General features: G+C 36.4%; 1 protein-coding gene and 1 pseudogene across 4 annotated transcripts in view; one reads left to right on the forward strand and one right to left on the reverse strand.

The window, feature by feature from the left end:
• The window catches only part of CTDSPL2 (CTD small phosphatase like 2), an 80,898-nt gene that overhangs the window by 4,693 nt on the left and 50,254 nt on the right, over window positions 1–25,951 (forward strand). For all 4 annotated transcript variants that reach the window (XM_027570151.2, XM_027570149.2, XM_027570148.2 and 1 more), the window contains exon 2: window positions 21,107–21,316. In XM_027570151.2, the coding sequence (XP_027425952.1) occupies window positions 21,131–21,316 (186 nt within the window). In that variant the 5' untranslated portion in view covers window positions 21,107–21,130. The remainder of the gene's footprint in view (window positions 1–21,106; window positions 21,317–25,951) is intronic.
• LOC113909197 lies at window positions 18,048–18,455 on the reverse strand (annotated as a pseudogene).

The raw sequence follows: 25,951 nt of genomic DNA on the forward strand, positions 1-25,951 counted from the left end.
GATGGCGGCTCAGTCCCAGGACCCTGGGGTCATGACCTGAGCCGAAGGCAGATGCTTAACCGACTGAGCCACCCAGGCGCCCTGAGTATATGACTTGTTAAAAATATCCAGAACACATAAGTATCTTTTTAGTTGAGAAAAAACTATGGTTATTTGTTATAGTAGTAATTGTTTTTTTCCTGGTATTCCCCAAATATGTATGATTATCCTGTTGCATTGAAAATGATTAACATCTCACTGACCTTACAAGTACCTGCTTTAGTATATTTTGTTAAATAAGATAATTAGACAATCCTTTAATTTTCTGAGATACTGATAAAAATTATTTGAAAAATATTCACAATCACATTTCAAACAATTGTGCACTTTTTCCTTATTGGGAGTGTACCTTTTTATTTTTATTTTTTAGTCATAGCAAACAAAAGATACTTCTGTTAAAGAATTATGATTATACCTTGTCTTTGACTAGTTTATTTATTTATTTTTAAAGATTTTATTTTTAAGTAATCTGTGCCCCTAATGTGGGACTCGAACTCATGACCCCAAGATCAAGAGTTGCATGCTCTACTCACTGCCAGCCAGGTGCCCCTACTAGTGATTTAAATAGAAATTCACTCTGGGTGCCTGGCTACCTCAGCCCATAGAACATGTGACTCTTGATCTTGGGGTTGTGAGTTCAAGTTCCATGTCGGGGGTAGAGTTTACTTAAAAAAAAAAAAGTTCACTCTTCATAGATCTTGTCTTTAGTTTCTCTCCATCAGAATGACCAGTTTTTATGTAGTAGGTAGTATAAGAATAGTAGGGATTATTTCAGATACTGTAAATGTATTTTGGGCAAAGGCCTTGGTGTTTTACTACATAATTTTAAAGATTTTTAGTTAATAACTTTTTCTTTTTTGTCAACATCTCATTGGTTCTTTATAAATTAATGTTTTCTGCAGGTTTCAGATTTCTACTAGCCTGAGAGTAGGTTTAATATAAAATTAATTTTCTTTAAATAGAAGTTTTAATCAGAGAGTATAAATAAGTAGCTATATTTCTTCTCTTGCTCAGTTTTGGTGAGAACTACTTAAATAAACAGCACTGTTAGGAAAATTCTGCTAAAATTAAATTCACTTTTTTTATTTTCAAATTTTCGTTGTTAATGTATTTAATAAGTACGTTGTAATACGTATATATACAGGTGACCCAGCAAATTAAAAAACAAAAATGTTAGAATATATATATGTCCTAGAAAGGATAGTAATATGAAAAATGATAGATTGGAGTGACAAAGTTCCTCTGTGCTTTTTGAGGAAAAAGAAAAGTTTCTCATGAATGTTATGGTACTCAATTCTTAAGAATTCAGAAATTACATTTTTGCTAACACATTGTGTTATAAAGTGTTATTGATAGGAATTTCTTTCATACCATGTAGTTGAATGCCCTTTTTACAAGATGTTTAAACTATATTTATTGGAGGTAGTTAAAATTAAAACAGTCTCCAAATTACTGTTCTTTTTTTTTTTAAAGATTTTACTTATTTATTTGACAGAGAGACAGCAGAGGGAACACAAGCAGGGGGAATGGGAGAGGGAGAAGCAGGCTTCCCACTGAACGGGGAGCCCGATGCGGGGCTCGATCCCAGGACCCTGGGATCATGACCTGAGCCAAAAGCAGACGCTTAACTACTGAGCCACCCAGGCGCCCCTCCAAATTACTGTTCTATTAAAGATTAGGTTAAAGAAATAAAAAATGTCCTCAGCAGGACATACTACATCATGCTATCCATAACATATATTGATTTTGTCCTAAGGGTATTTCTACTGAGGACATACAAGGTTTTAAGTTGGGGTACTGCTAGTAGTATTTTAAAGCATATATCTGAAAGACTGTGCCTTAGTATTTTCAGTGATTAACAAACTGAATAATGCCCTCTATTCTCATAGAGTGTTTTAGTCATCACTAATTTAACAATCCACATATTTTGTTTCTCCAGAGAAAAATAGTTGATCATGGATTTAGAAAAAGCATTCTTTGTTGTTCTTGTTCATCAAAGCAAACTTTGAGAGGAAAAAAACCTCATAATTTAATCAACCTAACCCAGCAGCTCTTTTATTTTTTGTATATTCTCTATATTTTGACAAATGCTTTTGACTATAAGTTTATTATATTTAGTAGTTTCTGAAGAATCCTATAAGGTTAGCTAATAAAAAAAGACAAAATCATATATCAAAAATAGTAATAACCCAAAAAGACCACCTATCTTTATCACACACTTTTTTGGGGAAGGATTTGATGAAAACTCTCCTTGTATTGGAGTTGATGCTTATATAATACCCCTGTACATACTCCTGCTCTAGTTGACTTTTGACTTTTATTAGGTGATAAGTGGGAGGGACAGAGAAATCTCTTCCTTCTCTGAAGTCATTTAATGAAAGCTTAGGGAAGTAGTGGAGATTAAAGTGGACAGTCGCAATACCTGAAACTGTTGATTTCATATTAGTCAGGCTAGAAATATGCTGTGAAAACAGATGCTGACACTTTTGAAAATGTTATTTGGTATCAATGAAGGCAGTGATTTTTAGCTTTTTCTTTCATAATATAAATTTTAATATAAATTTAGTAGTGATACCATTTGTAATAGTATAAATTAACAAACCCATGGAAATCTAGAGCTAAAGGAGACCAAAGGGGTCATCTAGTCCAGTAAAGCCTTTGTTTTATTAATGATGAACCATTTTGAAGATTTTTTAACATGTAGTAAATGTTTGTCTTAATTAGGGTGCTTTGGGATGAGTTGTATGTAATAGAAGGAAGAAAACAGTTCAGATTAATTAATGACTCATTTCCCATTTTGGCAGCTTTTTTCTTTTGGTAAAATTTACATGTAGTGAAATGCACAGATCTGATGTCCAGTAACAACTTCTGCTGTTGAGGAAATGAAATGCTAGAGTGATTGCATGATTTAATCATTGCCTGATCAGTGTCACAGCTAACTAATGATAGATTCGGGACGGGTACCTCCCTGTTACCCCTTCAGTATCTCCCTGAGGAGGCTAGTCCATAACCTTGCATGCATATATTCTTTATACAGCTAAGTATAATTTGTATATACCTAAATTTTATGGGAAAACCCAGACTTTACTTTAAAGTTTGATTTCTGATCTTTTTACAGTTTTCTTTATATTTATTATCTACTTTTATTTCCCTCTTCTCTGCTTTATTCAGCAAAAACTTGTTTAAAGGATACACATCAGTTTAGTCCTAGATAATTTGTTAGGAATCCTTTATATATGCAGTGTGCTCTTTTGTTGTTTTGATAGAAATTTGCGCACTCAAGACCTCAATAGCAAATTATTGAGTTTATGCTTGTAGCATTATTATAATTTTGTTAACATAAGATAATTTGTAACTGTAATTGTTTGCTTCAAATATTGCTTGGAATCAGGGATTTTGTGAAGAGGAAGGAAATCTTATGAGGAAGGAACATTTTTAGTTTTATTTATAGGTCTCTTTTTTGTGAGCAGGAATTGATTGCTGCAGTGAGGATTATTTATGTTTTAGTGACATAGTTTTTTTTCCCTTTCTCTGGTCTCTGAGGAAAATGAGAAAAATTATGGTTCAGTTCAACAAAGATTGAGTTTTCTTTTGTGCCAGGTTACTGGAGTTACAGATAAGATTTTTGCCTTCAAGACTCTTACAGTCTAGTGGAGCTAAAAATATTTAAATTATTTCAGTAGGATTTGTTAAGAGCTTAAGTAGAGATAATCATAGGTTTACCATAGGCTTAGGGATGTGGAGGTGGTTACTTAACTTACGGGGTGCATGTTACTTGGGCTTTCAGTGATGAAGATAAGACTTAGTTTAGTTGAAAGAGTGTTTGAGGTAGAGAAAAGCAGAAGCAGTGTGGATGGTGACTATTACTATGGGAGCACGTAGAGTGGGGCAGCAAATAGTGAAAAAACTTGGAGTGATAGATTGTGTAGGGTTTTATATCTAATGCCAGAGTTTAGTCTTTATTTTGCAGGTAGTTAATGAGAAGGAACAGGCAGATTTGTAGAGTGTGGAGGATGGATTTAAAGGGGATGAGTTGAGAAATGTTTTAGAGGTAAAATCATCAGGATGTGGTGATCGACTATAGGCGACAAGAGAGAGGAGGAATGAGTAGGATGTTGAGGGTGATTTCTGGTTTGGTTGATTAGGTAGATGGTAGCGTTATTTGTGATCAAGAATATAAGAGGGGCTCCTGGCTGACTCAGTTGGTAGAACATGTGGCTTTTGATCTCGGAGTCATGAGTTTGAGCCCCACGTTGGGTGTAGAAATTGCTTAAATAAACTTAAAAAAAAAAGGAATACAGTAGGAAATACATAGTAGGAAGAGCAGGTTTGGGTATGGGGGTGGGATGGGAATGTGGGTGGGAAAGTGAGTTCAGTTTTGGGTAAGTTGAATTTAGGTGCCACGTGTTGAGTGTGTTGAGAAGTGTTGAGAAGAAGGCTGTTGGATGTGAGTCTGAAATTTAGAGGGGATAGAGAAACTAGCAGAATTAATTTTGTAATTGATAGTGAACATTTGGAAGAGGCTTTCTCCCTACCCACTAAGCCCACGCTACTTTTCCAAACCTTTTAGCTGTCCTGCAGGTAAATAGAAAGCAAACTTCATTGCCCAGTTTTAGATTGCTGAGCCATCAGCTTTTTCTATTCCTGTAATGAGATCTGGTTTAAATGTTGAAAAAAGTGGAAACGTTTTACATTACGTACTTACCCCCCTGCAGGGTCATGAGTTCTTAGGCTTAACATGTCATTGCTCCCATTGCTATGTTTGTTTTATGATGTAATCTACCTAAATTGTACCATTTTCATTCATTAGTAGTACATTTATTTCCCTAGTGTATTCATTTCCCAATCTTGTTTTATTCTATATTACTGATAATAGAAAAGAGCTTACCTAGTAATGGAGCTCCAGAAAACCTAGAGGATATGTTAAATTCTAACATAAATAGAATTACCAAGATGAAGCAGTATGTGCATGTTTAAAATTCTTCCCTTTATATTTTAAGTTTAAGTAATAATATTAGGTTATTGCAGATGTTGTTTATGCAATTTCTGAATGGTACTTGGCCCAATTAATATGTATCATTTAATTTTGTTATCAGGGTAATGCTGACCTCATAAAATGAGTTGGGAAGTGTTCCCTTCCTTTCTCTAAAAGAGTTTGTGTCGATTTGGTGTTTTTTGTTTTTGTTTTAAATGTTTGGTAGGATTCTCCAGTGAAGTCATCTGCACCCCTGTGTTGAACACTTTTCCTGTAATTTCAATTTTTTAAAATAGATATGGGGCTGGTCAGGTTACCTATTGTGTGAGCTTTGGTGGTTCATGTTTTTTGAGGAATTTGACCATTTCATCTAAATTGTTGAATATATGGGCATAAAGTTATTTGAAATATTCCATTATTCTTATAATGTCTGTGGGATGTGTACTGATTTTCACCTTTCCATTCCTGATATTTGTAATTTGTGTCTTTTTTTTTTTCCTCAGTCTTGCTAGAGGTTTATCAATTTACTGTTCTTTTCTAAAAATCAACTTTTGGTTTTTTGAGTTTTCTGTTTTTGTACTCATTGGTTTTTGGTTCTGTTGAACGCTTTGTCTTTTGACAGTGCATTGTATATTTCTTTTTTGTGTGTCTTGCAATATTTTATCAAATGCCAGATATGAATAGCACAGTAGAGACTGAGTAGAGACTGGGATTTTTAGTGTAGGGGGTCTGGATGAGTTGAGTTTTGGTTTTGTTGTTGCAAAGAATTTTTTTTTTCTTTGCAAAGAATATTTTAAGTGCACCGTTGATTTCATACCTCTCTAGTGTTACTTTGTCCTTTAGCTAGAAACTGAGGCATGAGAATATTTCAGTTTTCCTGATTGACTCTCAGTGTTTGGCTTTCCTTGTGCCCTTGTGCCTCTGTGTGGACTGTAGATGCTCCTGATTCTCTTCCAGTGGTACGTTACAGTTGTGTTAATCTGTGCTTGTTCACCTGGTGGTGGAGTCAGGAATATCTTTGTTGTCCTGGTTCAGTCTCAATATAGGGTAGGCCCTGTGTATCTAGACATCAGGGGTGGGGCTCTGTCAGTGATTGCCCCTCTGCTAAATTAGGCCTTGCATCTTTTCAGGTCTTGTTTTCAAACCTTGCCTCAGTGGTAGGAGGTAGCTGAAGGCAGTGGTATTAAGATCCTGGGCCCAAGACTGTTTTCCTGCCCCTCCCATAGTGATAGAGGGATATTTCTTTGACTCTGCTGCCGTTTTGATGATGTCTTCACTCATGCCCTGAAAATGACTGGACTTGCTGCCCCTCCCCCAGCTTTAAAATTTTCTTTCCTTAGGGGAGAAGGATCTGGTTAGGGCTTTGATATTTTTTCCCTGGTAGAAGCTGCTCTTCTCTTCAGCCCTGCACTACAGAAGATTCTTTCTAGTCACATGTTCCCATATTGGGAGCACCTGGTGGAGATCTGTGGCAAAAATACTGCAAATATAGAGTCCCATGGTGTCTAGGGCTCCCAGGAGTACTACACTGTATGACAGCCCACTTTGCCTTAAGGCGTTTATTAACAATTTTAGGTGAATTCTTTTTACCTGCTTTTTTGGCACTGCTGTCTTTCCCCTTGTTCTGCTGCAGGTGAGCCAGCGCTTACATCCTTGTCTTTTCTTGAATATTTATTTGGTTGTCCTATGACCTCAGCTCTCTGATGGGTTCAAGAAAAGTTTGATTTTGTAGTTTATACAGTTTTTTAATTGTTGTTAAGCTGGTAGCAGCATTTCCCCCTCCAACTTCCTATTGTGTAGGCAGAACCCAGTTAATGTATAAAAATGGATCTTTAGGCAAAACTCCACAATTAGAGGAGGTTTCCTGTCCGTTCTAGAGCTGTAGTTTGTAATTCCATGAATTCTTTGTGCTCAGGTTGCTTGGGTTAAACTCCCTCTGCCTTTTCCATGGTTTAGTCCCTGTTGGGTCCTGACATTTTGGTGTCCGGTGCCACAAGAACTGCCTGATGATGGTACGCTGTGACGCCAGCAAGGGTGGAAGGTGGAGGTGCCAGAAAGGAATATAGTGGCGGGAAGAGCAAATTTTTTCCTCTTCCCTAAACATTGCAGTTACCCCCAAACTACCTTATGGTCAGCCCCTCCTTTACAGTTTTTGTTATCATTCCCCCAAACCCGTCTTTCTCCCAACCCTACTTATCCTTCCATTCCATTTCCTGTTATGAAAGGCCCAGAAAAACCAGTTAATACTAAAATTTTTCATCCCAAACTTAGATGAAATATTTCTGTACTTTATACAAAGTATAATGTTGACAATCCAGCATTTTTTGGTCTATGGGTTATTTTGTCAGTTCTTATAAGTAGTAAATATATAAACAGAATATGAGGGTAGATTTGACTTAGTCCCCTTTTCTGTACTTTTTTTTTCCTTTTCTGTACTTCTGTTCTTCCCCTTTTTAGTGTAGTTTGTTAAAAAATTTAAAAAAAAAAGGGGATTTTGTTTTCCCATTCCAGAGTCCCCATCTCTCACCATCTTGGAAACCTTTACCTTACGTTATCATTAGTGGCTCAGAAAAAGGGATTAGATGGAGATCTGTAGGTTCCCCCCCTTTTAATTGTGGTAAAATATACAGAACATAAAATTCACCTTTTAAACCATTTTTTAAATGTACAGTTCAGTGGTACTAACTACATTCATCTTGTGCAGCCATTACCACTATCCATCTCCTGAACTTTTTCTTCTTCCTAATGTGAAACTCCATATCTATTAAATAATAGCCCTCTTTCCCTTCCTTCTTCCAGGCCCTGGCAACCACTATTCTACTTTATATCTCTATTGAATTTGAGTAGGTACCTCATGTAAGTGAAATCATACATTATTTGTCCTTTTGTGACTGATTTATTTTCCTTAGCATAATGTTATCAAGTTTCATCCATGTTGTAGTATATTGCAGAATTTCCTTCCCCTTTAGGGCTAAATAATATCCCATTGTATATTCATATCAAATTTTGTTTATCCACTTACCTGTTTTTTTTTTTTAAGATTTTATTTATTTATTTGACAGAGAGAGAGAGAGAGAGCGAGCACAAGCGGGGGGGAGAGGGAGAAGGAGAAGCAGGGTCCCCGCCGAGCAGGGAGCTGAATGCGGGACTCGATCCCAAGACCCTGGGAGCATGACCCGAGCTGAAGGCAGATACTTGACTGACTGAGTCACCTCAGCACCCCTCCGCTTATCTGTTGATAGACACTTTTGCTTCCACCTTTTGGCTGTTGTTAATAATGCTGCTGTGAATATGGCTATACAAACATCTGTTTGCTTTCAATTCTTTATAGAGTATATACCTAGAAGTAGAATTGCTAGATCATACAGTAATTCTATGTCTAATTTTTTGAGGAACTGCCATAGTGACTGAACCATTTTCCACAGTGACTGAACCATTTTGCATTCTTATCAACAATGCACAAGGGTTCCAGTCTCCACATCCTTTTGATACCTCTTATTGTCTTTCTTTTTGATTATAGCCATCCTAGGGGGTGTGAAGAGGTATCTCATTGTGGTTTGGTTTGCATTTCCCTAATGATTAGTGATGTTGAGCATTTTTTGATGTGCTTATTTGTATATCTTCTTTGGACAAATATCTGTTCAAGTCTTTTACCCATTTTTGAACCAGGTTATTTGATTTGTTGTTGTTGTTGTTGTAGGAGTTTTTCAAAAATATTCTGGATATTAAGCCCTTATATATGATTTGCATATATTTTCTCTCATTTCCATAGGTTGCCTTTTCACTGTTGATAGTGTCCTTTGATGCACAAAAGTTTTTAACTTTGATGTAGTCCAGTTTATCTTTTTTTCCTTTTGTTGCCTGTGCTTTGGTGTCGTATCCAAGAAATCATTGCCAGATTCAGTGTCATGCGGTTGTCCCCCCTTTTCTTTTAGGAGTTTTATAGTTTTAGCTCTTAAGGTCTTTGATCCATTTTGAGTTAATTTTTGTATGTAATGTAAGGTAAGGATCCAGTTTCATTTTTTTGCATTTGGATACTCAGTTTTCCCAGCACTAGAGATGGATAGTTTTACTATCAATAGGCTTGGTGTAGAAATATGGAATATAGTTTTCCACGGTGTTGGTATCATGGTTTAGAGTCTAGATATTTTTTTCAAGATTTATTTATTTTAGAGAGAGCAGGGGAAGGGTAGATGGGGGGTAGAGAAGGAGACAGAGAGGGAGAGAGAATCTCAAGTAGACTCCCCACTGAACATGGAACCTGATTTGGGGCCGGATCCCAGGACCCTGAGATTATGACTTGAGCCAAAACTAAGAATCCGATGCTTAACGAACTGAGCCACCCAGGCACCCCTAGGTTTTTCTATTCAGTTACATTATGGGTAAAAATATGCCATAGGAGCTCCCCTGGAACTGTAATCCCCATTTGTAACACTATTTCTATGAGAAGTTTTATTTTGAGCTCCCAACTGCCAATTTGTAAACACAGCTGTTTGTAAGTTAACCCTATTTTAAGCCTTTGTATAGTCGGGTTCAGCAGGAAAATCACTCGTGAATGACTGTGTATTTAGAAAAGAGCAGAGGTAAAAAACAAACTTTAGAGGCTAATGGGAAATTAAAATTATTGGTACCTTTTTAATTAGTTTCTTGTTGGTGTTAAATATACAATTTTTACATTGTCGGTTATTTTTATTGAAATGACCCGGAAATTGTTACCTAAACAGTTCTGCCATTTTTTCCACCTCATTTTCCTCCGTCATAAGATAGAAATAATGGATGCTACTTTATGTTGTTGAAAGATTAAGTGAAATAATATATTAGAAAGCACTTAGGACAGCACCTTGCACCTAGTAGTTAATAAAGGATAGCTGTTAATAGTTAATAAAGGATAGCTGTTGGTTAATATGTCACTTTAATTTTTTCCATGTTCAGGTAAATGTAGGTACTTTAGTTTTGAAAAGGGTAAGTTAAGGGTTGGTTTCCTGGAGTGGGCAGGAAACTTCATAGAAAACCAACACAATACATTATACAGTGCTTTGGTAGTGTGCTTGTTTGGATTATGTTTCAGTATTCAGGTAAGCATGGACATTTGAGCCTTTATTTTAGGATTTTAGTAATTTGCAAGAAATGCCAAGAGATTAAATTAGCAAATATTTATTGAGATCCTGGGATATACAAAGTATTTTCGAAGTGTTAAATATAGTTCCACTATTTTGAGGAGTTGGGGCAAATAATGCAAATATCTTCCTCTAAATTAAGCCATAGTTGGCAAACTAAAAAGTTAAATAATACTTGTTTTTAAGTATTAAAATGAAAAAAAATTTTCAAGCTTTGGGTTTAAAACAAGGAAAATTATGCTTAACCAAGTTGCTAGAGTTAAATTCTTCTTAGAAATTTCTTCTTTATTTTATTTATTTGTTTTTTAAGTAGGCTTTGGGCCCAGTGTGGAGCCCAGTGCGGGGCTTGAACTCATGACCCTGAAATCAAGATCTGAGCTGAGATCAAGAGTCAGATGCATAACTGACTGAGCCACCTGGGTGCCCCTAGAAATTCTTCTTTATTAAATAAGGGAATTAATGGTATATTACAGGTTTTATTCAGTTCACTTTAAAAGTTTTTTTGGTTAGAACTCATTTAACATTTTAAAATATTTGCATTAGGAAGTAGTGAACTTCATGTCTCCTTAAGCATTTGAGCACATTCTAGGTTACCTTTATTTTTTTTTAAGATTTTATTTATTTGATAGAGACACAGTGAGAGAGGGAACACAAGCAGGGGGAGTGGGAGAGGGAGAAGCAGGCTTCCCGCAGAGCAGGGAGCCCAATGTGGGGCTTGATCCCAGGACCCTGGGACCATGACCTGAGCCGAAGGCAGACGCTTAACTACTGAGCCACCCAGGCGCGCCTAGGTTACCTTTAGACAGGAAGACTACCTGAAAGATTACTGCTTTGTTTGGGGAAGTTGAACTAAATAAAGTCTTTTTCAACACTAGTATTTTGATCCTTAGGAAAAAATGAGGAAAGGGCATACATAAGTATTTAACAAAATGGGAACTAGAGGTAGCCTATAAATATAATAAAAACATTTAATTTAACCAGTCATTATGACAATTTAATGTCATTTTTTACTTTCAATTAGCAAACATTTTAAAAATTAAAAAGAAATTCTGATATGCAAGATTCAGTATGTGGATAGCTGGGGCCCTCTTTAGTCTCTGCTGTGCATGTGTATTGCCTTAGCCAGGAATGTGAATGTCTCAACACCCCTGCAACTTCAGGCTATTAGAGCTGTTGGCCCTCCTAGTTTGCCTGCCATAGAAATTATTACTTATTCCAAAATTGTCACTTATCCTGATGACCACTGAGTGTGGTCATTGCCCGACTGCTTTAAATCATGTGAGTTTCTTTTGACTGTGACCTCAAATTTGGCAGTCCTCTCAGCCTGACAAACCATCTAAGCTTGCAGGTGGAGGATACAGGAGTAGAGCAGCTCCAGACTGACACAGACTCCTAATGTTCTTACCCAAAGTTGAGCAGTTTTATAAGCATTCTCAGATTGTTATATGCCTTTGGTTGATTTCTAGAGTACTGAAATGGTGGTTTTTGTTATTTTGTCCAACTGAATGGTTGTTTTTTGGGGAGGTTTATTGACCATAGTCCGAATTCCAGGGATTTTATTTTAACTTCCTCTGTATCTCTGTCTTCTTCTTCCATTCTGTGTCTAGGTTCCTGAGGACCCAGTAGATGACAGACCTGGAATTAGAAAACTAAATATCAATTAGATTTATCTCCTAACAGTCTCACAGTAGCAATGCCAGTGCTGTTATCATACATATGATTATTGAAGCCATATATACACTTTTTGCTGTGTTCTTCCTATTCATTCCTCACCTTTAAATAGTTAAATATATTTATATTGTTAGAGAATATACATGCTATACTCTCTCCCTTTCAACCTTCATTTTATTTTTGCTGTATGAGTAACTACATGTTGTATGTCTGATACTCACCATTTGTTCTTATGCAATATCTGTAGTCAGTTTGGTTTTTTCATGTGCTCTGTTTGATTTTTTGGCAAGGGCTCCAAAGGCACAGTATTTTTAGAGTTTTTGCTCATTGATAATAGTTTGTGGCCATTATTCTTGTTATTTTTGTTGGATATAAAATCCTGGGTTTACATGTTCTTTTCTTGATTATTTTAAATATGTTACTCTAGGGGTGCCTGGGTGGCTCAGTCGTTAAGCGTCTGCCTTCGGCTCGGGTCATGATCTCAGGGTCCTGGGATCGAGCCCCACATCGGGCTCCCTGCTCAGCGGGAAGCCTGCTTCTCCCTCTCCTACTCCCCCTGCTTGTGTTCCCTCTTGCTGTGTCTCTGTCAAATAAATAAATAAAATCTTTAAAACAAAATTTAAAAAGATATTAAATGTTACTCCATTTTTTGTGTGGCTTAAAGTGTTGTGATTGAAAAATTTAGAATAGTCTAATGTTTTTTTCCATTATAAAGTCACTTAGTGCATGCCTACATTCAGGTTCTGCAAACTGCTGCAGATGGGCTGACTGCCTGTGTTTGTAAACACAGTTTTAGTGTACGCAGTAGCCATGTTCATTCACTTACGTACTGTTTTTGGATGCTTTTGCTATACAGTGCCATAGACAGTATTGAAACCAATGAGCATGGTCTAGACACTGATATTTGAATTTCATTTAACTTTCACCCTGTGGTCTGCAAGCCTAAAATATTTACTGTGTTTTATAAGAAAAAGTTTGCCTACATCTGGCTTAGATGCACAAAGGATTTTTCCTTCTTTAAAGTTCAGTAACGGTCTAGTAATTCATACCAGACTATTTTGTCACATTTGCTATTCTCAGGTCTGTTCCTTTCAATACAGTGGTTTCAAACTTTTTCTCTTTCTGGAAAGTTCTCTTGTTTTGGGGTATCTGATCTATTTTCAGTATTTACCAGTTTCTCTTGAATCTTTTTTTTAAGTAATCTCTTCACCCAACATGGGTCTTGAACTCACAGCCCTGAGATCAAGAGTTGCATGCTCCACCGACTGAGCCAGCCAGGCACCCCTTGAATCTTCTGTAATGTGTGAAAATATTCCTTCTTTGTTCTTTTCATTTAATTTTTTTTTTTAAAGATTTTATTTATTTGACAGAGAGAGATAGCGAGAGCAAGAACACAAGCAGGGGGAGTGGGAGAGGGAGAAGCAGGCTTCCCGCGGAGCAGGGAGCCCCATGTGGGACTCGATCCCAGGAACCTGGGATCATGACCTGAGCTGAAGGCAGACGCTTAACTACTGAGCCACCCAGGCGCCCTGTTCATTTAATTTTTTGTTCCTTCTTTTTTGTCTATTTCTGAAATGATTTTTTTTAATTTTTTTCTGTGTTCTTTCACTTCATTTCCCTCTCTTCAAATCCTGGTTAAATGGTTTAGTATCAGAGTCTTTAAGCTTGCTTGGAAATAGTGTGTAGTTGTGATCTGTTTTTATGGACTTATCTTTTGCAGTCTTACTGTCTGTAGAAAGTTAGGGGTTTAAAAAAATATTTTTTAATATTTTATTTATTTATTTTTAAAGTAGGCTCCACATCCACTGTGGGGCTTGAACTCATGACCCAAGGATCAAGAGTCACATACTCTACCAGCTGAACCAGCCAGGCACCCCAAAAAGTTAGGGGTTTTATTCTGCGCATGCGCTCTCTGTCTCTGTCTCTCTTTTTGTTTCTCTTTTTTTTCTTATGACTGTATGGGCTCTGATCTAATATCTGTTACTTTTTAATGTGAAATTTGTTTTCCTGAACTTTTAGGAGGAGGTTTGGTTGAAGACAGTTTTTGACTTAAATGGAACTTTCTGTTATTTTCTGTGTTCAAAAATATGGAGTATTGCTCTCTTGAGATTGCTTAGTTTATGTTCCTCTGCCTCCTTTTTTCTAGAGGTTCTCTTTGCTTTTCTCATTTGATCCTGTCCTACCCTATTTTGACTTAATTCAATTTCTTCTCAGTGTTGAATCCTGTTGGTAGCTCTGGTAGTGTTTTTGTTGTTGCTGTTGTTTTTGAATGGAAAATATCAAACATATGCACAAAGTGAACAATGGTATTATGAAGCCCTGTATGACCTTCACTTGGTTTGAGTACTTAATTAACATTTTGTCTGTCTTTTGGATCTATAGCCCCACCCACTCCCAACTTCCTGCTACCTAGTTGGTGTTGTTCATAAAAACTTTTTGCAGGTGTTTATTTTGGTAAAATTTATATACTTTGAAACACATAGATTTTAGCTATAAATTTTGACCAATAGATCCACACTCCATCACATATATGTCATTTCTTTTCCCCAAGACAGCTTCTATTCTAATTTGTTTCTCCTTAGATTATTTGCCTCTGATAGAATTTCTCTTTAATGGTGTCATCAAATATGTATTCTTTTGTGTCTGCCATTGCTCAGCATAATGTCAGAGATTCTTTCATTTTGTTGATGATAATAATAGTTGTTTTCTGTTTCTGATTATTACTCCACTGTATGAAAACACCACAATATTCATTTTTCTGTCCGTTTCCAGTTTGGGGCTATTGTAAATAAAGCCTGACAGGAACATTTTTGTAAAAGTATGCTGTGGACATGTTTACATTTCTCTTAGATAAAAACTTAGAAGTTAAAAAATATTGGATCAAGGGGTGAAGTGTTGTTGAATAGAAATTTACCAAAAACCTAACATTCCCACCAGGAGAATATGAGAATGTTTGTTCCACATCTTTGCTACCATTTAATTTTTGCCTTTCAAGTAGATGTGGATTAGTCTGCTATTTTAATTTCAACTTGCACTTCTGATGGTGAATTATATTAAGCATCATTTCATATGCTTATGGACAATCATCTAGCTTTTATGAAGTGTCTTTTCAGGTCTTTTTAATTTTTATGAAGTCTAGTTACCTAGTTTTTGCTTTTGTGGTTTCTGCTTTTGTGGTTATTCTTCATACAATATCATATCCTCTGGATATAGCTGTACTTTTTCCTTTCTAATGTGAATTTCTTTTATTTCTTTTTATTTGTCTTTCTAATTCCATGCATGAAGCTCCAGTAAAATGTTGAATAAAAGTGGTGAGAGTAGACAACCTTGTCTTATTCTTGACCTTAGGAGGAAAGTGTGTAGTTTTCATTATGTAGTATGATGTTAGCTATGAGGTTTTTGTAGATGCCTTTTCTCAGGTTTAAGAAGTTCTCTTCTATTGCCGTTTTTTTTTTTTTTTTAGTATTTTTATTTTGAAAAGGTGTTGGGCTTGGTCAAATGCTTTCTTTTTTTACCCCCACATCTTTTGAGATGATCATATGGAATTTTTCCTTTATTTTTTTAATAGGGTGTATTATATTGATTGATTTTTCATATGTTAAACCAGCCTTGCATCCTGGGATAAAACCCACTTTGGTCATGATATGTATTCCTTTTATAAAGCTCCTGGAGGGATGCCTGGGTGGCTCAGTCAGTTAAACATCTGCCTTCAGCGTGGGTCATGAACCCAGGGTCCTGGGATCGAGTCCCTCATCGGGCTCCTTGCTCAGCGGGGAGCCTGCTTCTCCCTCTGCCTGCCTCTTACCCTGCTGGTGCTCTCTCATTCTCTCTGACAAATAAACAAATAAAATCTTTAAAATTAAATAAGAAATAAAATTGATAAGATGAAGAAAAAAGGGTTTTTTTTTTTTTTTAAAGCTTTTGGATTTGGTTTGTTAGTATTTTGTTGAGTATATTTGCATCTGTGCACCTAAGGGATATTGATTAGTAGTTTTTCTTTTCTTCTAGTGTCTTTGTTTGACTTTACTATCAGAGTAATGCTGACCTCAGAGATTGAGTTGGGAGGTGTTCCTCAATTTTTTGGAAGAGTTTGAGAAGGATTGGTGTTAATTCTTTAAACATTTGTTAAAATTCACCAGTTAAGCCATCTGGTTCTGGACTTTGCCTTGTGTGAAATTCCCCCCCCCCAAGATTTTATTTTTAAGTATTTTCTATACCCAAAGTGGGGCTTGAACTCACAACCCAGCGATCAAGAGTTGCATGCCAGCCAGGCTCCCCCGGGAAGTTTTTAAAGAAATTATCATCACTAATTCAGTCTCTGCTTATTATGAGGCTTTTGGATTTTTTTTTCTTGAGCACATTTTACTTGTGTCTTTATAGAAATTAATCCATTTCATCTAGGTTATCTAATTTGTTGGTGTCCCTTAAAATTGTGTGTGTTTTTTTTTAAGATTTTATTTATTTATTTGACAGAGACACAGCGAGAGAGGGAATACAAGCAGGGGGAGTGGGAGAGGGAGAAGCAGGCTTCCCGCGGAGCAGGGAGCCCGATATGGGGCTCGATCCCAGGATCATGACCTGAGCCGAAGGCAGACGCTTAACAACTGAGCCACCCAGGTTCCGCACCTTAAAATTGTTTTTATTTCTGTAGGGTTGGTATTAATGACCCATCTTTCACTCCTGACTTTGATAGGTTGAGGCTTCTTTTTTTTTTCTTGGCTAGTCTAATTTAAGGTGTGCCAATTTTGTTGATCTTTTCAAAGAACAAATTTTTGGCTTCATTAATTTCTTTTTGTTTTGCGTTTTAAATCATCTATTTGACTTATTTCTGCTTCCTTTAGATTTAGTATGTTTTTCTCTTTATAGTTTCTTATGGTGAAAAGCTTTATTATTGAGTTGAGGTCTTTTCCTAATATAAGCGTTTACATAAATTGCCCTCTGAGCACTGTTTTGGGAGCATCTCATAAGTTTTTGTATGTTGCGATTTTGTTTGGTTTCATCCTGAAGTATTTTCTAATTCCCCTGTGATTTCTTCTTTGATACACTGCTTACATATCTAAGAGTTTGTTGTTTAATTTCTACGTATTTGTTAATTACTCAAGTTTCTTTCTTTGTGATTTCTAATTTTATTCGAGTGTATGGATACCATATACTTGTATGATCTCAGTCCTTTTAAGTTTATTGAGATTTGTTTTGTGTCCTAACATGCAGTCTGTCCTGGACTATGTTATAGATTCTGCCGTTGTTGAGTGGAATGTTCCATTATGTGTCTCTTAGGTGGAGAGAATTGTTCATGACTTTGATTTCCGTATTGATTTTTTGGTCTAGATGTTCTGTTCATTATTGAAAATGGGGTATTGAAATATCCAGCTATTATTGTCAGACTGTCTGGTTTTCACTTTTGTTTGGCAGTTTTTACTTCATATATTTTGAGACTCTGGTGTGAGGTGCATATATTTTTATAATTTCCCTCTGAGTGTTGCTTATTACATCCCACACTTTTTGATGTGCTGCTGTTTTTGTTATTTTTAGTCCAAAATATTTTGTATTTCCATTGTGGTTTTGTTTTGTTTTGTTTTTCTTTCTTTCTTTTTGACTCATGGTTTATTTATAAATATATTTTAAAATTTTCAAATATTTGGTACTTTTTAAGATTTTTTTTTTATTTATAATTGTGGTCAGAGAACATACCTTGTAAGATTTTAGTCTTTATCTTGATGTTTTACATTTCTGCATATGGTCTGTCTTGGTAAGTATTCCATGAGAAATTGAAAAGTACATGTTTTCTTCATCTCTTCTGTGAGTAGTCTGTTTTGAAAGTTCATGAGGGCTTGACTGCTCCAGCCTTTATAGACCTTTTTTTTTTAATCCATCTGCAATTTTTAAATTTTTTTTATTTTTGGGCATTAGGTTTGAGGGGAAACAGATTTTGGTTGAGAAATAAACTTCTTTGCTGAAATTACATCCTGAAAGTTTTAAATAAGTAGCAGAAGAAGGGGAAGATAGGTAGTTGGTAAACTGGAGCATAAAGTTGCTATCCTGTTTCTGCCACTATAACTTCCTGTGGTAAACCAAATTATAACAGGGAAGGGAACTATTCTATATTTTGCTTGTTAATGATCTAGATGAGATGGAAGAGGAAATGCCACTACAAGTTCCCAAGAATTAGGGGCACAAATCCATTCATTCTACTGTCTTTGTCTGAGGTACAATCCCTAAGACCACTATCAAAGAGTAGAAGGTAGCTATATAGAGTTGATTTGCTCCTGGACTTTTTCCAGAGCTTTTCTGTCCTGCTGTCACTGATGAACAAGGCAAGCAAGACCAAGGCCACACCCACGACGGCCCCTTCAGATTTCCATAGTAAGTGTTGTTCAGTCAGAGCTGAGCGGCGGCTTTTGAATTCATTCTCCTTAGATGAGCTGCGTGTGATTTTCTCCACATACCCTGTGGAACCACACTTGGGTGGTTTTAGCCTGGAAATTAGAACACGGAGCACATTCTTCTGCCACCACAAACTCTTCACCAGCCAGCACGGTGCTCACTGACAGCTTCTCTGCCCGCACAAGGGCCTCTGCTTGGCAGAGCTTTAAGGTGAGAGCGCAGAGCAACCCGCAGAAGTGGCTGCCCTGGGAGGCTGCACCCGTAGGCATGGAGTGCTCAGTGTCACACCTCTCCAGACTGAGGGACCTGCTTGACTGGCCTCGTACCTTTGTAGCCCTCTGGGAGGTTCCAGATCAGGGCTGTGAAATGTTGAATTGCCTATCAGGGCAAAGGCTTTACTGGCACATCCCCATGGCCGTGGCGAGAAAAGCCAACACGCATTTGTTGGATTGAGCTATGAGCTCACTTGTTTGCACTCTCGTGGCCCTCGGTAAAGGCGTACACTCTGGTACTGCATCACCTCTGGGGCTGTCCCTGTGGTGGCATTTTGCCTCCCGGAGCCCTTTTAGACCTATCAAGTACACCTTTTATAATTCACTATTGGAATGGAGAAAAACCTACTTTTCAGCTCCTTCTTTTGAATGCTCTTGTCTTTCTTTCCAGTAAATGCCCACTGTTTGTTTTTGAGTTTAAAGGACCTTTCTCCTAAGCTTTCCCAGAAAGGTTTTCACTCTTTTCATGCGGAGTGATCTAGCATTTTATATATACACTATGATATGTATACTTACCTGCCAGACTTTTTGATTCTCATGGGCAGAGGTTATAGTTTTCATCCTTAACATTCTAGTAGCAGGTGACCATAAGTATTTAAATTTTAATCAACCAAACTTTGTAAGACTGGACTTACCTATGTGCCTTTAGTCTTTTAAGACCTAGTTTACATCAATGTCTTATTTCTTAAGGTTTTATAATTTCCATTTAATGATTCTGGGCTTAAGATAGATTAATTATTGGGTATTTTTGATAAAACTTAAAAAAATTACTGAAATTGATTAAAAATAGTTTTGAGAAATTCCCCCTTGCATTTTCTCTATGGGAATTTTTCTAAGGCGTGCTGTACTCAATAACTGAGGAATTAAGACATCATTTATGCACTCTAAATAGGGTTTTAAAGTAAATAATACATGCCTTGAATGATAAATCACTTTTGAAGTTACATGGACTCTTTAGGAGAAAAGGCAGTATTTTTTATTTTGGTATGGCAGCATAAACTGAGCACCATTTGCTGCTAGGAAAGAAATAGTTGTTTGTAAAGATATTTAGGGACTCCTCTAGTGAATCATTTGAGTTTGGGGGTTTTTGTTGGAGTAGATTTTATATATATACATATATATATATATACATATATATATATGTATATATATGTATATATATGTATATGTATATATATATATATATGTAACTTTCTAAAAGTTTCTAACTTTTTTTCTGTGACTGTTACGTTGAATTAGTAAAGACACAATGTCTTAAGCTTCTTAATTGGTCGGTGAAGACCCTATCCTTTGCCAGGAATTTTTGCATCTTTAGGAGTTTAGAATGCTTAAATGGAGTTAGACTTTTCTGTGAATGCATTCACTGTTGTGAGTAGCGTTGTTGTTCTCTGCACTTTTTATAGCCTTTTCTAATTCCTTTTTCATTTTGAGACTCAGGATGGTAAGATGAATGTATTCTTTATACAGGTGAAAAAAACAAGTGACTATAGTTTAGCTATGATTCACATTTCTTAATTCTTAGTTTGGTAATTTTTATATTCTACTTCAGATTCTAATTTAGGGTATGTACTTAATCACTTCTATGTCTTGGTACAGTTTTGCCAGCCATTAATTTTCTCATCCATAAAGTGAGAGAGTTCCAAGTAGATTGCCTCATATTTTCTAATGGGAATTCAACTTTTAAAGTATCATTATGTGTAGTAGGATTGAATTATCTTATAAATTAAATGATCCAGCTGCTCTTCGTAAACTTGTATGATTGTTGATCATTAGAATCATGCTCATGTAATTAATTCGTTCATTGAGGGTTTTTCCACTACATTGTGGAAAAAACTTTCCATATGTTGTTTACTATTTACTAGGTGCTCAGCCTAGCCCAGTGCCTTGAATGTGGTTAAGTGCTCAATAAATACTTGTTGAATGAATGATTAAATGAATGATAATGGTCAGCATGGGTGGAGGCAGCATAGTGCTATGAAAAGAGTGTGCACATTCTTTTTGGTGTACTCTTTTTTGGAGAGGGAGAAAGAGAGTCTTTTTTTTTTAAAGATTTTATTTATTTATTTGACACACAGAGATAGCGAGAGAGAGAGAGAGAGAGAGAGAGAGAGAGAGAGGGAGAGAGAGGGATCTCCCCACAAGCAGGGGGAGCGGCAGGCAGAGGGAGAAGCAGGCTTCCTGCATGAGCAGGGAGTCCGATGTGGGGCTCGATCCTAGGACGCTGGGATCATGACCTGAGCTGAAGGCAGCGGTTTAACCAACTGAGCCACCCAGGCGCCCGAGAAAGAGAATCTTAAGCAGGCTCCATACCCAGCACTGGAGCCTGACACGGGGCTTGATCTCACAACCCTGAGATCATGACCTGCGCCAAAATCAAGAGTTGGACGCTTACCTTTTAAGACTGAGTCACCCAGGCACCCTGGTGTTACTCATATTTTTATTAGATCATAGGGTGTGATATTTTAGAAGTTGGTGGGAAGGTTACTTGGGATAATGTGTAAAAGTTCAAAGCAACCTTTTGCTTAAAATGTTGGTTTCTTATTGTAATCCCTTAGAGACTTGGACCAAGAGACTTTTCTTATATAAGCTGGGCACATTTTGGTATGCTAGGTTTAATTGTAATAACCCTTGTTATTTTTCTCTTACAGTTTTATATGTGGCACTCATAAAAGATGAGGCTGAGAACACGGAAAGCTTCTCAGCAATCAAATCAAATCCAAACACAACGTACTGCTAGAGCAAAGAGGAAATATTCAGAGGTTGATGATAGCCTGCCTTCAGGGGGAGAAAAAACACCGAAAAATGAAACCGGCTTGTTGTCTTCAATTAAAAAATTCATTAAAGGAAGCACACCCAAGGTAATGGTTTTACCTTGTACTTACATTATTAAAATTAAAGTTTAGGTGGTTTTCTTTAAGCATGCAAAGATGAGAAATCTAATATTGCTAGTAGATTAAGGGAATGTTTACATTTTAGTGTTATTTTAAGAGTTAATAACATGAAAAATATTTAATGGCCATTCAAGGAAATTTATTAACTGATCCATTTATCCTCCTTTTTTTTAGCATAGTATTATGAAAAGTAAAAGAAATTTTTCCTTATTTTATGTGAATTGTTTCTCTCACTTCCATTTTTTTTCATTTCAGAGAAAAGTTAAATTTTCTTGTTAATATTAATATAGTGTCTGATTAGGGAGATGATTTTTCTGTCTGAATTCTAACACTTTATAATGAATGTATTACTTTATTAAAGAGAAAAAAGTTATTAAAGCAAAAATGGACACTGACTAGGAGTTACATGCTCCACATTTGTACTTTGGATCAACTTGATCTGAGGAAACTCATTTACCCCTCTGAACCTCAAGAAGACAGTAAAATGGGACTAATTCTAACTGCTTTATCTGTCTCAGAGCTGTTTTTACATTAGATGGCAAATAGAAAAAGCAGTTTGAGAAATTTTAACGTACTCTATAAATAGTTGTCATTCATTGTATGTATTTAATGTAGACATTAAGGAAAAATACAAGATTTTGGTTAAAAAAAGGAAATTTGATAGGTTTTTCCTGTGTCTTCTGACTTCTGTTCATATTCTTTTGATCTGGACATTCTTCTGTTAATGTGGCACCATTGCATAACATATGATGATTTTTTTCTCCTTTAGCAGTAAGATCTATCTTTGTTGGTTAGCAGATTTTTGCCCATGTCAACTACACATTCAGGGTTTTCCTATGGAAATTTCTGTCAAATTTCTGTCTATTTTTTTTTAAACCAAAATCTTGCATTTTTCATTAGTCTGCTTAAAGATGTTAAATAAGATAGGGCTACTAAAAACCTGTTTGCACACTAATGTCTTATTCAGTAATTTTGGGGGGCAAGAGTTTTCCTGCAGCTTCAAATTCATTTAATTGTACTGTTAATCATCCAGATTTTTTTTATTGTATTCTATAAGGTTATTATGAAAATTAGTATTGGAATGTCTTGCTAAAATCAAGGTATACTGTTCCCCCCCCGCCCCCAGTTTACTAACCCTATGTTAGAAGTAAATTAAATGATGATCTTGTCATGTATTATTCCTACTGAGCTTATACTGGCTTCTAATTGTTATTTCTTATCTCATTGTCATTAAATCATCTCTTTGATAATATATCCTGAAGTAGTATTGAGAATCTATACAATGCTTGCTTATGTTCAGTATCTTAAGTACAGTGTTGTCTTTTTCAAAATGTGGGTAGGGGTTGGCAGGTAATGTTTATTGAGTATATTTATTAGGTGCTTTATACCTTGTATCTCCTTAATTCATATATCTATCTTTTGATAGTTTATAGAAGAGAAAAATTTAGGCTTAGTGAATTTCGGTAACTTGCACATGTCAATAACAACAGTAATTGTAATTAATGTCCAGGATAAAAATGAACAATAAAGAACAAATGCAACAGTAATTACTATCAGTTATTGAGCTATTAGTATGTGTCATACACTGTTCTCAGTGCTTTAAGTGTAATAACTTCTTTAAGCAGTATGACCATATGAAGTAGGTTCTATCATCTCTGTATTACAGATAAGGAAACTAAGGCAAGGAAGGTTAAATAACTTGTGCAGGGTTATTTAGCTTTAAGTGGCAACACTGGAATTGGAACCCAGATTGCCTGGCTTCAGAGCCTACACTTCTAAACCACTATGCACTACTGCCTCTACAATAAAGACGATGCTGAGATTTAAACCCAAGTTACATTTGACTCTGATACCGGTGCTCTTTCTCCTATACCATTTTGTCTCAGAGTAGCTAGATAATGTCTTAATAGCATCACCTGTCTTGTGTAAGGGTTGAAAATTCTTCTTGATGAAAGCAAATAAGAGTTGAATCTTTTATACTACCTTCCCACTTTGTCATCTTATTTATATTCTATCATCGTTTCAAAGCTTCCTGAAGCTTATTCTTTTTATAGGAAGTTTTCCCCCTTAGTACTTTTTGCATATATCTTCATCTCCTTTAGTCTGACTAGATGATAAACTACATTTCTTATCTCTACAAGTGTCCTTTTTTAAAACCAAGTCAGTTAGATAACTTCCTGTGCTGCCTTTTTTGTTTCTTTGGTACCATTCCTTTTTGTCTGCTTTTGGACTTTTAAAGTTATGTGGCTAGAATTGAACTTTTTAGACAAACCTTCTTGCTTTCTCTTTTGAGCTGTAATCCTTTCTAAGGTATCTGACATTGCTTTCATGCCTGTTTCAGGAGTCTGACTTTCTGAAACTTGCTCTCCTCGTATCCCCCTACTTTTTTGCTCTTCTGTTACTATTATGATTTCTAGGATCAGTGGCTGTTGGTGCTTGCCATTTTACCATTACTGACCCATTTTTATATTTTTATATTGCTAACAAGTTTTAATCTGTATTCTGGTCTTAATTTTGTATAAATTAGCCATGAGAGTAGTTAGGTAAACCAAACATAGGTTGTTAATTTATGAACATAAGCGTGTGTATTAGTTTGCTAGGGCTGCCATAAGAAAGTACCAAAGACTGGGTGGCTTAAACAACAAATTTTTTTACAGTCCAGAAGCTAGAAATCCAGGATCAGGGTGACAAACAGGTTGATTTTTTTCTGAGGCCTCTGTCCTTGACTTGGGTGGCTGCCTTCTTGCTGTGTCCTCCCATAGTTGCCCCTCAGTCCTTTGTGTTGTCTGTGTTGTAATCTCTTCTTGTAAGGACGCCACTCATAACAGGATTAGGGCCTACCCTAATGACCCCATTTGAACTTAATTACTGCTTAAAAGCCGTATTTCTAAATATGGTTATATTCTGTGGGTTAGTTAGGGCTTCAACAAATGACTTTGGGAATGGGGGGGCGGGCACGACACAGATTTAGCCCTTAACAGGGTGAATGAAATTTCTGATCTCTTTCAAATCCAGACTTTTTTTTTAAGATTTTATTTATTTATTTGAGAGAGAGAATGAGATAGAGCACGAGAGGGGGGAGGGTCAGAGGGAGAAGCACACTCCCTGCTGAGCAGGGAGCCCGATGCGAGACTCGATCCCAGGACTCCAGGATCATGATTTTATGATTCAAATGTTTACCACTTCTCTGATTTCAGAATTATGAAATTGTCAGCAAGAGCACTCAAGAATTGTTGACATGCAGTCTTTCTGCTTTTAGTATAATGAAATTTCTTTCTCTTTCTTTTTTTTTTAAGATTTATTTATCTGAGAGAAAGAGAACAAGTGGGAGGGACAGAGGGAGAGGAAGAGAGAAACTCGAGCAGACTCCATGCTGAGCTCGGAGCCTGATGGGGGGCTCAATCTCATGACCCCGAGATCACGACCTGAACAAAACCAAGAGTCAGACACTTAACTGACTATGCCACCCAGGTGCCCTAGCATAATGAGATTTCTGATATATATTTGAAGTGAAAGCCTCACAGCTAAAATGTATTTGCTTTATATCAGAAATCTCCTACACCTTTCCAAATAGGTGGTTACTAGAGTTTTCCCATAACAAAATGATCTTTTCCTCTGTTCTTACCTAAATACTGTTAACGCTCTTTTTGTTAGGTCATCAGTTTGCATATGGTTATAATTCTGTTGAAATAATAAAATCCTTATTATATTTTTTTAAAGTTTATTTGAGAGAGAGAGAGAGAGAGTGAGTGAGAGAGTGAGCGAGTAGGAGCGGGGGGTGGGGGGAGAGGAAGAAGCAGACTCCCCACTGAGTGAGGAGCCCAATGCAGGGCTAAATCCCAGGATGCTGAGATCATGACCCAAGCCAAAGGTGGAGGCTTAACCAACTGAGCCACCCAGGCACTCCCTTACCTATTATATTAAATCCGTGTTTTAAGATCTTTTGAGTATAACCCTTAGAAATATATCTTATACTATATTCATACATGTGAAACAAAACTCACCCTTAATATATTTGATGTGTCTTGATTTTTCTTTTTCTTTTGTTTCTTATTCTCCTTTTAAAGGTGATTTTAGGGGGCGCCTGGGTGGCTCAGTCGGTTAAGCATCTGCCTTCGGCTCAGGTCATGATCCCAGGGTCCTGGGATCAAGCCCCACGTCAGGCTCCCTGCTCAGCAGGAAGTCTGCTTCTCCCTGTCCCACTGTGTGCTCACTCACTCTCTTTCTCTCTCTCAAATAAATAAATCTTTTTTAAAAAATAAAGGTGATTTTAATACTTTAAATTAATTTCATGATCCACTGATGGGTTGTATCCCTTGGTTTGAAAAACATGGCTAGATGAAAACTTTGTTGTAACTCTGACCTTTGTACTTACTACCAAGCTTCATGGTTTTATTGGGAATTTTCTTCCTTCCTACCAAAGTTAATATAAGTCACTCTCTCTAGATGTGTTCTTTAACGACTAGATTAGTAAGTACTTTACCATTTATTATGGCATGAAAAAAATTACAAGTTCAGATTAGATGGTTATACAGACATAATCATAACATATACCAGTTAACCACAATTTTACTTATTTTTTCCTGATCTCTAGATCTTTTA

The sequence above is a fragment of the Zalophus californianus genome, chromosome 6, assembly GCF_009762305.2.
Source record: "Zalophus californianus isolate mZalCal1 chromosome 6, mZalCal1.pri.v2, whole genome shotgun sequence".
Classification (NCBI taxonomy): Eukaryota; Metazoa; Chordata; class Mammalia; order Carnivora; family Otariidae; genus Zalophus; species Zalophus californianus.